Source organism: Odocoileus virginianus, unplaced genomic scaffold, assembly GCF_023699985.2.
Source record: "Odocoileus virginianus isolate 20LAN1187 ecotype Illinois unplaced genomic scaffold, Ovbor_1.2 Unplaced_Contig_2, whole genome shotgun sequence".
Taxonomy (NCBI): Eukaryota; Metazoa; Chordata; class Mammalia; order Artiodactyla; family Cervidae; genus Odocoileus; species Odocoileus virginianus.
The window spans coordinates 833127-848494 of NW_027224319.1; the positions used below are offsets into that span (position 1 = coordinate 833127).

The following is a 15368-nucleotide window of genomic DNA, read 5'->3' on the forward strand; positions in this document are numbered from 1 at the left end:
TTTCCCCTCATTCGTGTTTTGTTTTGGTTTTGTTTCCTTTGTTGTTGTTATTCCTATAATTTTGCTTTCCTAGAATGTCTTCGCTTCTACTCTCTACCTATCGCCGAGTCCAACACATCTTTGAGGCCCACTTGAACGAGCTTACAGTCACTCATGACTTTTCCAATCGTCATTACTTTCAACTCTTATAGTACTTGGCATCTGAACCATTCATTTGGCACACACTGTGTTGTTTAACCTGCTTTTAAGAAGGATTCATCTCTTCTCAATTCAGTGGTAAGTTCTTCTGGCAGGTACCATGTCTTATAACACTTCTGTGTTACCACAGCTTCTAGCCATTAATACTTGCCACTGGGGTATTTGCATATGCCTTGGTATCCTGTTAGAGGGCTGCTGCTGGTGAGTGAAAATCTTGGTTGGGATTAAGGAAGAAGACTGAATTCCTGGTAGGCCTAAGGATACGCCTCACATGAGTACATCCAGGTTAAGAAACACATGCTCTGAACGGTTTTTGGTCTTGGAGTTCCATTCTTAGTTGTAATTTTTCAAGCAGACAGAAGGTTCAGAAAAGTTGTAAATTGAGTAAAAAATGATTTGACTTAGAATAAAAATTGGTCAGCAATTCCATCCACATTGTTTCACATATTTAAGAAAGAAAGAAAAATGAAAAATAAAGATGGAAAAGGACGGAAGGAAGGGAAGGGAAATGAAAGGGAACAAAATCCTGGAGAATGGGGTGGGGAACACAACAGACTCAGTCTTCAAATACGACCAGTAATTTCACGATGTGGTAATTTTTAATATTAAAAGTAAATTGTAAATGTATCTTTATAAACAATATGCATAAAATAGATCTATTATTCTAAAACCTTTTCTTTTTTCAAATGCTTTTTCACAGTAATTTTTTTAGGTGTCAGATTTTTCCCCTCAAAATAATAGTGCAATCGGGAGAAGGAGAATGCTGCTGTCAGCGCACTCGGACTTCCGTGCTAATACAAGTCCTTGTAGATTTCCTGGAGGAGCGGGTGGAGACTCATGTCCGTCTCCGTCTTCTTTATTACTTGCAACAGCTGCACGTGTTCTGTCACAATCTGTCTGAGGTCTGTCATTTTCTGGAGCAGCTTGGCAAAGAGCTGGGAGGACTCGGGGTGGTTCAGCTTGAGCTGCAGCTCCAAGGCTTGCAGCAGGTTGTCTTGTATGTCCTCAATGGGCTTCACATTCAGCAAACCTGGGCGGTCTGGGAGAGCAGAAATGGAAGACAGAACAGGAGGTTGAGTTACAAAATTCTCTGGTCCCACAGCTGGGGCATATTCAGCCAATGACTCACATTTTGTTGGTTTTCCTTTGGTTCTAAAATAGCGTGTTGGAGAGAAGGTAAGCAGATAGCAGGCAAGAACTGCATACAAGGAGAAATGGAATGAAAGCCAAGACTATCAGAGCTCTTTTCCAGGGCCATTCTCTGCCAGGCCAAGACTAAAGCTGCGTGACCAGCTGACAGAACATGGTGGCAAAGCAATCATCTCCCCAGACTGGGGATTTTTCTGCTGGCATCTTTCTACTCATTCAGAAATCTCATTTTCAATTTCTGTTTCTTCCTGATGAGTCTATGTTTTATCACCTCTACTTACTTTCTTATCACAAGTTTAACACACTTTGAAAACAAACTTTTGTCTTCTTTTTGCTTAATATAGCACATGCATTTTCAAAGAGACAGTATTTTCAAATACTGTTACACTCTGGAAGGACAGACCAAATTTTAACATAGGCTTCTTCTGACTAGAGAGGTTGCAGGTAATTTTCACTTTCTTCTTTCTATTTTCCTTATTTGAACTTTTAAATGGTGAGTTTAAATTACTTTTAAGTTCTTAATGTTTTTGCTTCATGTAGATCTTTTTAGATTTATCCCTGAATACTTTCTAGTATTCTTTGCTTTCTTGAATTCTATACTTCTTTTTCGTCACATTTTCTAATGTATCCCTGCTGATGTTTAGAAAAAAATGATTGATTTTGTCAGACTGAATCTATTCCAATTTCACTCTTGTGGATTCAAATAGTTTTTATCATGGATTTTTAGAAAACGTTGGACAATTACATCTGCAAATAATCAAGTTTAAATTTATCTCTTCTTTTCCAGTGTTTGTAGTTCTCATTTCTTTTTCTTGCCATACTGCACTGGATAATACCTCTAAAATGGTATGAAATAATAGTAGTGTTGGGAGGCATTCTTATTTTATTCCAAACATTGAGGGAAATGCTTCTAATGGTTTATCACAAGTATAATGTTTACTAGATTATGCCAGGTAGGTTTTTCTCCTGGCTCCCCCAGAGTTTTAAAGTGTTTTAATCAGGAAGTTTGTTGCATTTCATCAAATGTTTTAAAGGTTTTCTACCTACAGTGATGAGCATATCGTTTTCTGTTAATCTAGTGTAGTGAATCACATTCATAGATTTTCTTCTACTCTTACATTCATTTGCTAATATTTTATTTTAGGGCTTTGAAATTTGTGAGATTGGTCTAGAGACTTCTTTTCTGTGTGCCATCCCTTGCCTATTGTAATAAATGTTAACTAGCCTTTTAGACTGAGTTGAGACATTTTCCTTCTATTTCTATGTAGTGATTATCTATTCCTTGATGGTTTGCTGGAATTCATCTGCAGAACCATCTGAGGCTGGTGGTAAATCTGTGACTATCTTTAACTTCCCTCCTATAGCTTTTACTTTAGTCAGGCTTTCTACAACTTATAAAGGAAAATTTTTAGTAATTTACATCAGAATAAAGTTGTACATAATGTTCTCTTAGAATCTGAACCTCTTTTATTTATGTCTCCTTTAATTGAATGCTTTTTTGTGTATTCTCTCCTTTAAAATTTTTATTCGCCAAAGGCTTATCTATTTTTCTACTTTTTAAAAAAGCACAACTTTTGGTTTTACTGATCAACTCCGTTTTTGAAAACTGCCTTTTGTTTTCAACTTAGCTAGTTCATTCTTTTAACTTTCTTTAGGTTTATTTTTTCCTTCTTTTTCTCATTTCTTGGGTTGAATGGTTAATTCATTTAGTTTCAGTATTTCTTGTTTTCTGATAGATGAGTTTAAAGCTCTAAAATTTCCTCTGAATGAAACTTTGTTTCACCCCATAGGCTTTGGTAAATCATCCTCTCACAGTTCTTTTCTAAATAGTCTGTTTTACTATTTTGATTTCACTTTTAATCTAAGAGTTATTTAGAGATGGGCTTCCCTGGTGGCTCAGCTGGTAAAGAATCTGCCTGCAATGCGGAAGACCTGGGTTCAATCCCTGGGTTGGGAAGATCCCCTGAAAGAGGGAATGGCTACCCACTCCAGGATTCTGGCCTGGAGAATTCCACGGACTGTATAGTCCACGGGGTTGCAAAGAGTTGGACATGACTGAGCAACTTTAACTTCACTTAGAGACCTGTTTTTAGATTTCCAAGTGGAAAGGCTGAGTGTTTGTTTCTTTTTTTTTTTTTTTCTAATTTCTGAGTTTGTTGCATTGTGGTGAGAATAAAAGATTCTCTCACTGAGGCTCAGCAGAGGGGTGCAGAGACTATGTATGGCATTTAAGATACTCACTTGATATTTTATATTGACTCAAATTTTAGCTCTTGAAGGCCATTCACCTTTTTCTTTTTAACTCTTCTCCCCTTCCCTGCCATCTAAAGCGCTGTATGAGAGCTTCTACTTCCCTTTATGTCCCTCATCATCTTGCCTCCATTTATCATCGTTCCTTTGCTTCAGCCACAGGAAGCTCTTTCTTTACCAAGTCCTTCAAGTATTCTATGTTCTGTCATAACTCTGTGCTCAGGCAGTTCTGTTCCTCCTGCTGAGAACAGTCTCACATTCCCTCTGATCATCCTACTGACTTAAACTCACTCTTCAAAACCTTGTCTGTGTCCTTATGTCCTGAAGCCTTCCTGGAGATCACCCCTTCTTCTCCCCTGTTCTTCCAACCCCCTTTCTCTGGACCGTGTAGCGCCTACAAACACCTCAACTGCTACTCTACTAGGAGATTCCATTTACTGAGTGGCTATCATTTCCCAAAAATTGTACAAAGGGCTTTGTATACAACACATCATTTAATCTCCACATAACTCCATAAGGTCTATGCTTTAAGGAGGGGAAAATGGAGATTTAATTAGAGAAAGGAGAGAAATCCTGTCCAAGAACTGCCACTTGCTAGTAAACAGCAGAGCTGAACTTTGAATCTGATTCCAAGCACTACACTCGTAACTTTTAGTACGCTGTATTATAGGTGCAGATTTTTTTGTTTATCTCCCCTACTAGGCCATGAGTGATCAGAGGGCAGAGACTATGTCTTGATCATCTCTGAGGCTCCAGTGGAAACACAGGAAGCACTCAGTTGACTGAGTTAATGAGTGAGAAGGCTGTTCTGGCTAAGAGTCCTGGATTGAAAACTACAATTCTTCTGGTTGGTGAACAAGCCTAAAGGAAGGATCAATACACAATGAAGGAGTCTCTCAGAAACACGGTTTTCCTGTATCTAATAAACTCGAGTAACCTTTATCCACTGAGGTGAGACACAGGAAAGCAACGTGAGAATGGTCTCGGGTGGGATTTTCAGAACTCTAAACATGCTCTTAAGTTTTGTTTTGTTTTCTTTTCTTTTTAAAATTACAGGCAGAAAGTTACCTGTACTTTATTTTTTTTCCCCTTAACTTCTCTAACATATCCCAGTGACTGGAGTAATTTTTTTTCTGTTTAATTTCAGCACTTAATTTTGGAGCCATCAGCAAGAATCTCTGATTCTGAGAATGAAACAGATGATTCAGTCCTGGCCTAGAGACTCACGCCCCTGGAGGAGTCATCCTTTCTCACAGTTGCTATGCAATAATGAAACCCCCTGACACTTCAAGGAAGAGCAGATCCTGGATCGGTGCCTTTGGTTCAAAGGCTGCCAATCCTGCCCCCGAACAGATGTGCCAGATTTCGAAGGCCTGGACAGCACACGCTGTGCGTCGCAAGTGGCAGCGCCCTGTGTGGAAGAGTCGGTGTGGCTCCTCCGTGGGCTGGGACCGCACACGCGTAACGCAGGACCCTCTGCTCACAGGCAGCCTGACTCCTTAGTCCCGCTCCCCTTCCTCCAGAGCAGCATCCGGGGGTCAAAGCTTCTGCAGTGGAGATGATGTTCATCTACTAGGTTTCATTTATCGTGACAGTTCAAATAAGCTAAAGCCTCAAATGCAGCTGAGGGCGCTTGCTGGAAACGCTTGGCCGCCGCGCAGTGCAGTGCAACTGTCGTCTCTAGGAGGGGAGAAGGATCTGGTTTGGATTTGCAAGCCTCTCCCTGGCAAGGTTTTTTTTTTTTTTTTTTATGATGTGACGGACAAACTTTGGCTGAAATTCTGTGGTCACTGATTTATGTTTTCTCTAGTGGCGAGTTAGATCACTTACTGATGTGTCTCACTGTCGCCCTTACTGGGCCTCAGTCAAGGCAAAGACAGAGCAGGAGAGTGGGAAAAGCGGGTGTGCTCTGCTTCGAGCAGCTCTCACTAACCGGCTCTGTGACCCTGGGCGGGCTGATGAAGCTCACTGCGCCTCGATTGTCTCCTCTGTAAACGAAAAGGAGTGGACTAGAGAGGGGATCTGTAAGACCGTAGTTCAAAAGTTCTAAGCTTTCTTCTTGTGTGTAATTCCCTTTACAAGATTCACATAACGAAACTGGGAGAACAAACTCAAAATCCAAGCAGAAAAGCACATTAACAGGCTCACACACTAAACTTAAGCGCTTGGCTCCTCTGAAAAGCTAGAAAAGCTTCCTGTGCTCTTCAGTACTCCCTGGGGTCAAGAGCAAAAGGCATGTGTCAGGCTTGACCTCACCCCCATTCTCCAGTTGGCTCCAAGGCCTGCTCTGCTCCCCTTGCTGCCTTTCTGCTTCTGGTTTCCTTCCACTCACACTTGAACCCCTATTGAGCTAAGCTGGGCAGCACGGAAGTGCCACAGAAACCTGCCTACAGACCCAGCTGTTCTGGACCCCTTTCTCTTCCCTCTCCCTTCCCCGCAGCTCAGGGCCCGCTAAAGTATCATTCTTAGAGACCTTCTGAGGTCTTCTCGCTTCACCTTGCTAAAGGTTAGAGTTGGGGTCTGGAAGAGGATCAAGGTCAAGGGACCCCTTCTTCGCTCGCCCTAGATTGCCTAGAAAGCCCTTTTGGCAAAGTGTGTGCTGACTCAGACTCCAGGACCCAACCTTCAAGGAAGCTGGAGTCAATTACTGGTTCCTCACTCCCCAGGCTGCAAAGAATTGGGAAAGAAAGCTTTCCGGTCCCCATCGCACGGCGCTGGGATTGATTACAGAGCACTGTTGACTGCGGGCAAATCTACAAAGCTCCCATCTTATCCAGCTTTGGTTCTCTTAAGAGCTTATCTGAAGCAGATTCAAATTCTCTGCCCACCTGGGCCAGGCATCTCCCAACCCCACATTTTCTCAGGAGACGTCTTAGTTAGGGGACCAGATGGCCCTGGCGGTGTCTCCTGAAGAGGGTGAGAAAAACCAAAGTGCATGGCCTTGTTTCTTTTCTAACTGCTGCTGTTATGACATTCCCAGTTCTTTCGTATTGGCTTTCTGATGGAGACAAATCGGAAAAGGACATTCAGTACCGTGCATCCAGTACATCCAGGAAAAAGAAGTCCTGACAGCTGGGGAGTGGTAAATTGATCCCGAGGCAATGAAAGAACAGCTCGGGTGAGACGGGAGGGAGGTGGGGCTCCTTGGGGAGCTCGCACTTGGCATTGCACTTCCTCTTCCTCTCCAGTTTCCTTTTCCCACTGCTCCCTAAGTACACAGGTGTCTTAAAAAAGGAGCAGTGGACGCTATATTTAAAATGGATAACCATCAAGTACCTACTGTATACACAGCACACAGCGCTCCTCTCAATGTCCTGTGGCAGCCTGGATGGGAGGGGAGCTTTGGGGGAGGACGGACACATGGAACGTATGGCTGAGTCCCTTTGGTGTCCACCTGAAACCACCACAACACTGTTCATAGGCTACACCCCATACAAAATAAAACGTGCTTTTTTTTTTAAACAGCAGTGGATTTGGAAACTGAAGACTTGATCTCGTCTGTCCTCCCCGTGGCTCCATGTGACTGTGGACAAATCATCTTATCTTTCTGGGTTTGCCTTAATCTCTAGGACAACAGTGGTTTCTTCCCTTAAGGTCATGGTGAGAAGGAGTCAGGTAAAGGAGCTTTATAACACAGTACTGGTCTCTGTGTTTGTTCAGGCAGAGGCAGTTCCCACAGGGATAGTGTCTGGAGTGGGGTGGGTGGTATCTATGCAGCTGGGAAATGGGGTGGTTTCTGAGCTGTCACTGGTAGAGGAGAAATTCAGGAGCATGAGATAAGGGCTCCTGATACAGACACACGTTGGGAGTCTGGGGCAAGCTCTCATTCTTGTCGTTGAATGTGTGTAAGCAAGACTGCTTAAGAACAGTTATGAAACAAAGAAACCCCAGTGCCCACATTCACTTCTTTCTTAGAGATGGTCTTGGGGTTTCGTGGTCCTTCCCTGATATAACCATCAGAATCATGGGAACCACTAGGCAAACCTCTGCATTCACCCAGGTCTGTCTCTGGCAAACTCTGGCATGGCCTGTAGCAACTCCCTCCCACCATCCCACCTTTAAGAGAGAGAGAGAAAAAAAAAAGAAACCTCAGAGAATTTTCACATGTGTTCTTTTCATATTTAAATTTGAACTGGGGCTTGATTGAGTGCAGTGATTCTTGACTTTGCCTCTACACTGAAATTATCTCGGGAAATTAAAAACACACAAACACGCATACCTGGCTCCCCTCTTCAGAGACTCTAACTTGGCCCTGGGGTGTGACTGTCACTCCTAAAAACTTCCAGGTGACAGGAAGCCAAGAGCAAACACCAGATTCCAGAAGCATCTGGAATCTCAACCTCCAAGCTTACTTGCTGGGTAACCCTGGGCACGTTCCTAAACCTCTCTGTGCCTCAGTTTCCTCATTTAGAAGACGGGAGACCTGACAGTAATCCAGCGCATGGTGTGGACGAGAGGACAGAATGAGCCCCGCGATGAAAAGTGCCTGGAGCAGCATCTGACGCATGGAAATTCAGCGATTTCCAGTTGCTCTGTGTAACGGTACAGTCCAATACGCCTGTTTTCTTCTTCCCTTTCTGCTCCTCTCATTTCTCTGCTGCCCCCGGGTCTTCTCTGCATCTCTCCTATTCTTCCTCCCTTAACTGCTCCCTTCCTCACCCTGCCTTCCAGATGCTTTTCTTTTTCCACTCCTGGGACTGCCCCTTGCTGGGGATGCAGTGGCAGGAATCCTAGCAAGGCCAGCCTACGATGATGAGAAGTGTGAGCAGCAGATGAGGTGGGGAGAAATGTGGTCGACCACTGCTATCGGGGAAAGGGAACAACAGGGCAGACACAGGTCATCTGGGGCAAGCGCGTCAGCCGTGGAGGCACATGTTGCTGGCAGACTCTTTCCCTCTGAAGGGGTTCACGGTCTAACACATCCTTGTTAGACAACGGTTCAGGAAACGCTTTTTCTGTGCCCAAGTGACGGCCACCAAGGATGTAGCAGTGATACATGCGACTTGGCTAGGATGGAGGGTGGGAGGACCACCACCGTGAAACCACGCCCAGGTCCTACTTTCTTTCATCTGCTGTTTAAGCAGCAGTTGCACACCAAGTCCCCTCATCTCAAAACGCTTGACTGCTGCCTCCAAAAGCCACCTCCCTGACTACAGCCCAGGACACAAAGGCATCTGGCAACAAGGTGGGCGGGGCTTCCCCCTCTGCTGTGTTCACAGCTCTTGCATCTCTTGAGGGCACCTGCAGTGAAGGGAGTGTGGCTCCTGTTTTATTTCCAATGGAAATGGGACTGGAGACATCAATCCTGCCCTTGGGAAGTCCCGTCTTTTTCTAACTCCTTTCGCGGAGTGTTCGGGTCCCCTTGTTCTGGACATTCAAGGTCACTCAAGTGAAACTCAGCCTTGGGGTTTGCTCCCCTTCTCTGGGTCTGGACCAGGGAAGCTACTGACTCCCTTCAAGCCCAGGGATGCAGGTCAATATCTGCCCCTTCTGTGTCTCACCCCAGCTCCAACCAGGAAGTGGGGGCAGAGGAACAAGGCTGGAGTGGAAAGATGGAGAATGGTTTCTTCTCCATCAAGCCTGACACACTCACGCTCCAAATCCAGTGACTCTTCCTTGCTTCCTCAACCTCTAGAAGTGCTAAGACAAACCAAAGGGAGTCAACAAAATAGAAGGTGGCCGAGAATTAGCTCTCTGCACTCCTCCCCTCCCTCCCCCACATTGTCCCGGCCAACATCTTTGAGAAGAACCTGTGATATCAAAACAGGTGTGACCTCCAACTGCTAAGTATGACCTCTCAACACATAATGTCCCCCCAGACTTGACAGCATTCCACACCCCCGCCCCCCGCCCCCGTCTCCCCACACACAGGCTCCTGCTGGGTCCACACCTCCTGCGGGGGCCAGCAGCGCCCAGAGCTCTCCCCTCGCCCATTCTCCCAGTATCTTTCTCCCTTGGGGTTTTGTTCTCAATCCACAGCTGATCCCCTTAAAGTGATAGCTGATAAAGAGATTAGCTGATATCTCCCAAGGAGTATTTATATGGTACTCAGGGATTTTAAGAAGGACTATTAGTGAAATTTCAAGCGGTCTGACTGGCAGGATCGCATGGCCCTACTTTACATTATATCACACAAGGGAAGAGGGAAAACGATCATTCATGTGTGCCAGCCATGTCCCCAGGCATCGTGCCAGAGGCTTCACATAATGTTGTGTACTTAGGGAACTGATACGGCACTCGAGGCCCCGGCAGGTAAATGCGTACGGTCACACATGTAGTAAGTGGTAGAGTGGGGGGTCTGGGGAGCCCACAGCCTCCCACCGCCCCTCCTGCCTCTCCTGGTCCACAGATGGGGGGTGGCCGGGGGGCAGGGGGGGCCCCGGGCAGGCGCTCTCCCCTCGCCACCTGTGCTGGCCTCTGGAGCCGGAACCGGTTTCACCCCTCCTCACTGGAAGAGGATCTGTCTGAGTGTCCTGGCGAGCTTGTGCCAGTCTGGAAGGCTGCCTGGGGTCACCCAGAGTTTAACCACACATTGTGAGAACCCCAAATGATAAAGTGCTCCCCACAGTGGCCCACTGACTGGCTGACTGAGCCTCTTCCAAGATATCGGTGCGGGGACAGGAATGACTCAGCAGTTTGGCTTTCAAGCCCATGTCTATCTCTGAGGTTAAGTGCCACGACGAATGATCCCAGTCTATGGGGCCTGGGGTTGGGAGGGGATTTATTTCTGAAGCAGCCACAGATAAAGATGCTTCAGTGCTCTACTACAAATGACAAAAGCCTCTGTGTGTGTGAGCATGTGTGTGTGTGTGTGTGTGAGCACGGGTGTGTGTGAGCGAGTGTGTGTGTGAGCGTGTGTGAGCGTGTGTGAGCGAGCGTGTGTGAGTGTGTGTGTAAGTGTGCGTGAACGTGTGTGTGAGCGTGTGTGTGAGCGCGTGTGTGTGTGAGCGTGTGTGTGTGAGCGTGTGTGTGAGCGTGTGTGTGTGTGAGTGTGTGTGTGCGAGTGTGTGTGTGAGCGTGTGTGAGCATAAGTGTGTGAATGTGTGCGAGTGTGTGAACGTGTGTGTGAGCGTGTGTGTGTGTGAGTGTGTGTGTGAGCGTGTGTGTGAGCGTGTGTGTGAGCATGTGTGTGTGAGCGTGTGTGTGTGTGAGCGTGTGTGTGAGCATGTGTGTGAGCGAGTGTGTGTGTGTGAACGTGTGTGTGAGCATAAGTGTGTGAATGTGTGCGAGTGTGTGAATGTGTGTGTGAGCGTGTGTGTGTGAACGTGTGTGTGAGCGTGTGTGAGCGAGTGTGTGAGAGCGAGTGTGTGTGTGAGCGCGTGTGTGTGAGCGAGTGTGTGAGAGCGAGTGTGTGTGAGCGAGTGTGTGAGCGTGTGTGTGTGAACGTGTGTGAGCGTGTGTGAATGTGAGCAAGTGTGTGAGCATGTGTGTGTGCGTGCGTGTATGTGTGAGCGAGTGTGTGAATGTGAGCGTGTGTAAGCGTGTGTGTGTGTGAGCGTGTGTGTGAGCGTGTGTGTGAATGTGAGCAAGCGTGTGAGCATGTGTGTGCGTGCGTGTGTGTATGTGTGAGTGTGTGAGCGAGTGTGTGTGAATGTGAGCGTGTGTAAGCGTGTGTGAGCGTGTGTGTATGTGTGTGAGCGTGTGTGAATGTGAGCGAGTGTGTGAGCGTGTGTGTGAGCGAGTGTGTGTGTGAGCGTGTGTGTGAGTGTGTGTATGTATGTGTGTGTGTGTGAGCGTGTGTGTGTGAGCGTGTGTGTGTGTGTGTGTGTGTGGTTTAAGTTCCTCAGATGATTCTAGTGTGTTCTTCTCCCTGCCCACCCCAGCCCCGAAGTCTCTGGTTTTTAGAATTTGGGTGCCAGTTGAGAACTTATATAAATACACCTCCCTCTGCCGAAACCAAGCCCTCTATGGGACATTTCTGGATAACCCACACTGAGTCATCATTCAAAGCCATCTCAGCCACCTGACAGGATCTGCCTGCTGGTCACGGCAGCAGTGGGGAGACCCGAACACCAGGAGAAGGGAGCCGGGTCCCGCTGTGTGGACACAGTACAGGTGCCCAGTCGATATTTTCCAATTAATAAGTGAAAGCAATTACTCTCTCACACAACCATGGCCCAGGCGGGGAACATGAATCATATAATCAACAATCCTCCACTGTCCAGCTCAAAGTTCGGTCACATGAGAAATCAGATGTCTGTGTTTTTTCTCAATATTACCAAGAACAGTTAGAAAAAACAGCTTTTACCCTTAGGTACCAGCCTAAGTCTCGTATGGATAAAGTGGATGAATATTTAACTGTCACAGCAGAATGGAAGAAATCTGCTCTACCGTTCTTCACAGCATTTATAATACCTCAGTTTTAAACTATTTTTGGTTTTGTCTCCTCCCAGTTAACCAGTAAGGATGATGCCGGCAGACAAAGAAGACATGGGGACCATTGGGTTGTGGAGAATCAGGGTCCCCCCCACCCCCGAGCTGGGGTTTCCTCACGAACAGCACAGGCTCACTCAGGCACCTGCCCTCTTGCCTTATGTTCCAGAGGAGAGGGGGGCTGTCCGTCCTAACTGGCAGGAACAACGGTTCTGAGTTAAAAGGAAAGGATTATACACGAGCTGTCAATATCCACGAGGTTCTGGAGGGCAGTTAGGGATGCGGAGGAGCTGACACGCACAAGCCCAGAGGCCCTCCCACCCTGGACCTGTGCGTCCACAGTCCTCCAGAGGGGTGCCTGCCCTACAAGGAATGGGCAGGGTGAACATGTGGATGGTCAGGAAGACGTTAAGTTACTGGAAGGTATTTTAACAGTTTTACACTTCTCTCACAAACTTCCCCGCAACCACTCCTCTCTGTCAGAACCTGCTGTCAGATGCTATCTGACCGTGCTGGGATGTGTTTACTTGAGAACCTCCAGTTTACGGTCAGTTTTTGCAGGGAGCTCTGTGAATGGGGGCCATGCTACCTGAAGAAACGGAAGAACCAGCACCAATCTCGGGGTTAACATGGGGGTCCACGCCTTCCCAGAGCAGTTCTCAAACCTGGGGTGTAATTTTGTGAGGCAGCTGGGGACAAACGGTGTCACGAGAAGGGCTCTGGATAGTAGGAAGTGATGTTTGAACTGTACCTGGGAATTCTTGACTGAAATACTTGAAGGTAATAGGGAAATGGTAATTTTGGATAACTGCCAAAGAACTCTAAGACCAAGGTAAGTAACTGGGATGGTTTCACATCTCAACTCACACCGACGCAGTGGCAGTTAAGGGCATCTGTTTGAAGGTCAGGTTGGGTCTGACCTTGGCCTCACTGATTAGGAGCTCAGTGACCTTGGGACAAATTGCTTAATCTAAAGCAATTCTAACCTTCTGTTTTCTCCGTCTGTAAAAATGGGGATAAGTGAGAGATTTTCTAGAACTGCAGGGAAAATTAAAGATTCAGGACGTAAGTAAAGTGCTTACTCTCTATTCTGGTTCACAGTGAAGTAGTGAACAAATGGCAGATCTTTTTACTAGTAAATATTAGATCACTGTTCACTCAATAAGCATTTATTAGGTACTTATTCTGGGCTGGGTTCTGTGCTCTTGACTCTAATCCCAACAAACTAAAACATATACATTGCATCTATGGGATGTCCCTGGCAGTCCAGTGGTTAAGACTCTGCCCTTCCAATGTAGGGGGTCATGGCTTCAATCCCTGGTTGGGGAACTAAGATCCTGCATGCTCCGAGGTGCAGCCATAAACAAATAATTATTTAAAAAGTATATATCTGTACACATGTAAGTCATGACCAAGGATATAAACAGAGCTCTAGTGTACTGACCTGAGAGGTCTAGGTGTTTTCCATTGTCACAGAATATCGACTCTTCCTTCACCTGCAGATGTATAGTTATGAACAATCCCCCCTAGTAGCCCATGCGCTCTGCCCATTCTACAAGAGAAAAGCACACAGTCGCTCCAAGAGCAGCTGTCCAAAACTGCTTCATGGAGAAAGAACATGACCGGAATGGCTGGAAACAGGAGGAGCCGCTATATAGGAGGTTTGCATAACCCAGCCAGACCCAAGAGGGTAAATGAGGAGGCCGGGTGACTTGCCATCTGTGGCTCCTGCACCAATATTTACAGCTTCTCTGTCATTAGGATGGTGATGACAATCTGCCTCGAGAAATATATTGTAAAATCCAGTGAATTTCCTCCCTCATATCGTGGACGTTTGGGGAGAACTGTGATGGATTCCAAACTGTTTTGAATTAACAGAAAGAGCTTTTTCCTGTTGCTGAGTTCCAGCTGGAACCCTCCTATGCTTTTTCTCCACCAAACAGCAAACGCCCGAGGGGGGCAAAGTGTCCAGTGGAGTGTCCTGGGGCTTGTCAGCTTTACTGAGCTTTCCACTTGGCCTTGGCTGCTGGTAGGTTTCGGGGAGTTTGCTGGTGTGGCTGGCATGATGCTGTGGCGCCAGCTGCAAGCATGCCCTTGCTGGAGGCAGTTTTATTACTTTTGACGCCACCCATCCAGGCAGGGAGACGAGAGGGAGCAAGGGCTTCTTGCTCCTTCTCTTCCCTTATCATGACTCCTGAGGAAGCCTTGCTTCTGGACTCTGGGGCCAGGGCTCCAGAACAGTGATGGGAACACAGGCTGGGGCCACTGACCTAATGAGGGAGTTGACCACATCTGCCAGTCAAGTGGCAGAAGGGAACCGAGGAGGGGACAGTCAGGATACCTGGGCTTCCCTTCTAGTTTCACTGCTCATGAGTTGTCAGATCTTAGACACAACCCTTTCATCTCTGACTCTCTTTTCTCTCTATGGAGTAAGAATAAAGATACAGGAGAACTGTCGGGACCTAGTGGGAGAAAGTAAGGGACAAAGCGCTGTCCTTTGGTTCGGGGAATGTGGTTCTTTTTAGTCTTGTTCTTCTTGCTTGAAGCTCGAAGGAGAAGGAGGGAGAGAGGAGGAAATTCTGAGAAGAACTAGGTCACCTCTCTCAGCGAGCTTGGTCTGAGAGCTGAATACATAGTAGAGATGCTGAACACCAGGCCAATCTAAGGACCAAATCTAACGGCATCAGCAGTTTCTAGGGTTGAAGCCGAGTGACCGTGATCTTTACTACTGCAACTCCAGTTTCCCCAGCGAATACTTAGTTGGGTCAAAATCAGGTACTTTCATCCAAAAACCCCCTTTGGGTCCTCTGGGGAATCCCCCACCCTTAACCTCCCCACTTTCTCACCACCCCACTCTTACATAATGCCCATCTCCCCTTCAGTCTACGGTCATAACTTTGACTGGAACGAAGCTCTTCTGTGAGTGACACTTAAGGCCAGCTTAGAAGGAGGTCACCAGGTCCCCTGCCCATGACACTCCTCTCTCAAGTCAATGAAGCGATCTGCAGACTTCAGAACAAACCACAGAGGAGAAAATAACCCCTCTGGTTAAGAACAGGTAGGATCAGAAATTTGTCAAAGCCTCTGCTTACATGAACATTTTCCTTTGGAAAACCCAGGATGGGAATTGAGAAATTATATGTTGTATGAGAAATTACATGGTGTACTCAAACAAACCACTGTCTGGGATTGTGGTTCCACCATCTACAGATGACCAGGAAGCTCATCTCACTGGGATCCAGTCTTTGGATCCAGAATGACCACAGCAGCTCTTTCTCTGGCCTCTGCCCAACCAGCTCTCTGAATAAAGGAGGGAATCAAGCTCTTGGGTGTTGAGCAAACATGGGGTCCAGTTTATCCATTCTTACCTAGTGCCCAGAGGCTGGCTTCAGCGACAA

At 46.6% G+C, this 15368-nt stretch overlaps 1 protein-coding gene across 7 annotated transcripts in view; it reads right to left on the reverse strand.

Moving 5' to 3' along the window:
- Window positions 1-775: 775 nt before the first annotated feature.
- Window positions 776-15368, reverse strand: part of PPARG (peroxisome proliferator activated receptor gamma) — a 125492-nt gene continuing 110899 nt past the window's right edge. For all 7 annotated transcript variants that reach the window (XM_020872654.2, XM_070463430.1, XM_070463429.1 and 4 more), the window contains one exon: window positions 776-1237. In XM_020872654.2, coding sequence (XP_020728313.1) covers window positions 990-1237 — 248 coding nt within the window. In that variant the 3' untranslated portion in view covers window positions 776-989. The remainder of the gene's footprint in view (window positions 1238-15368) is intronic.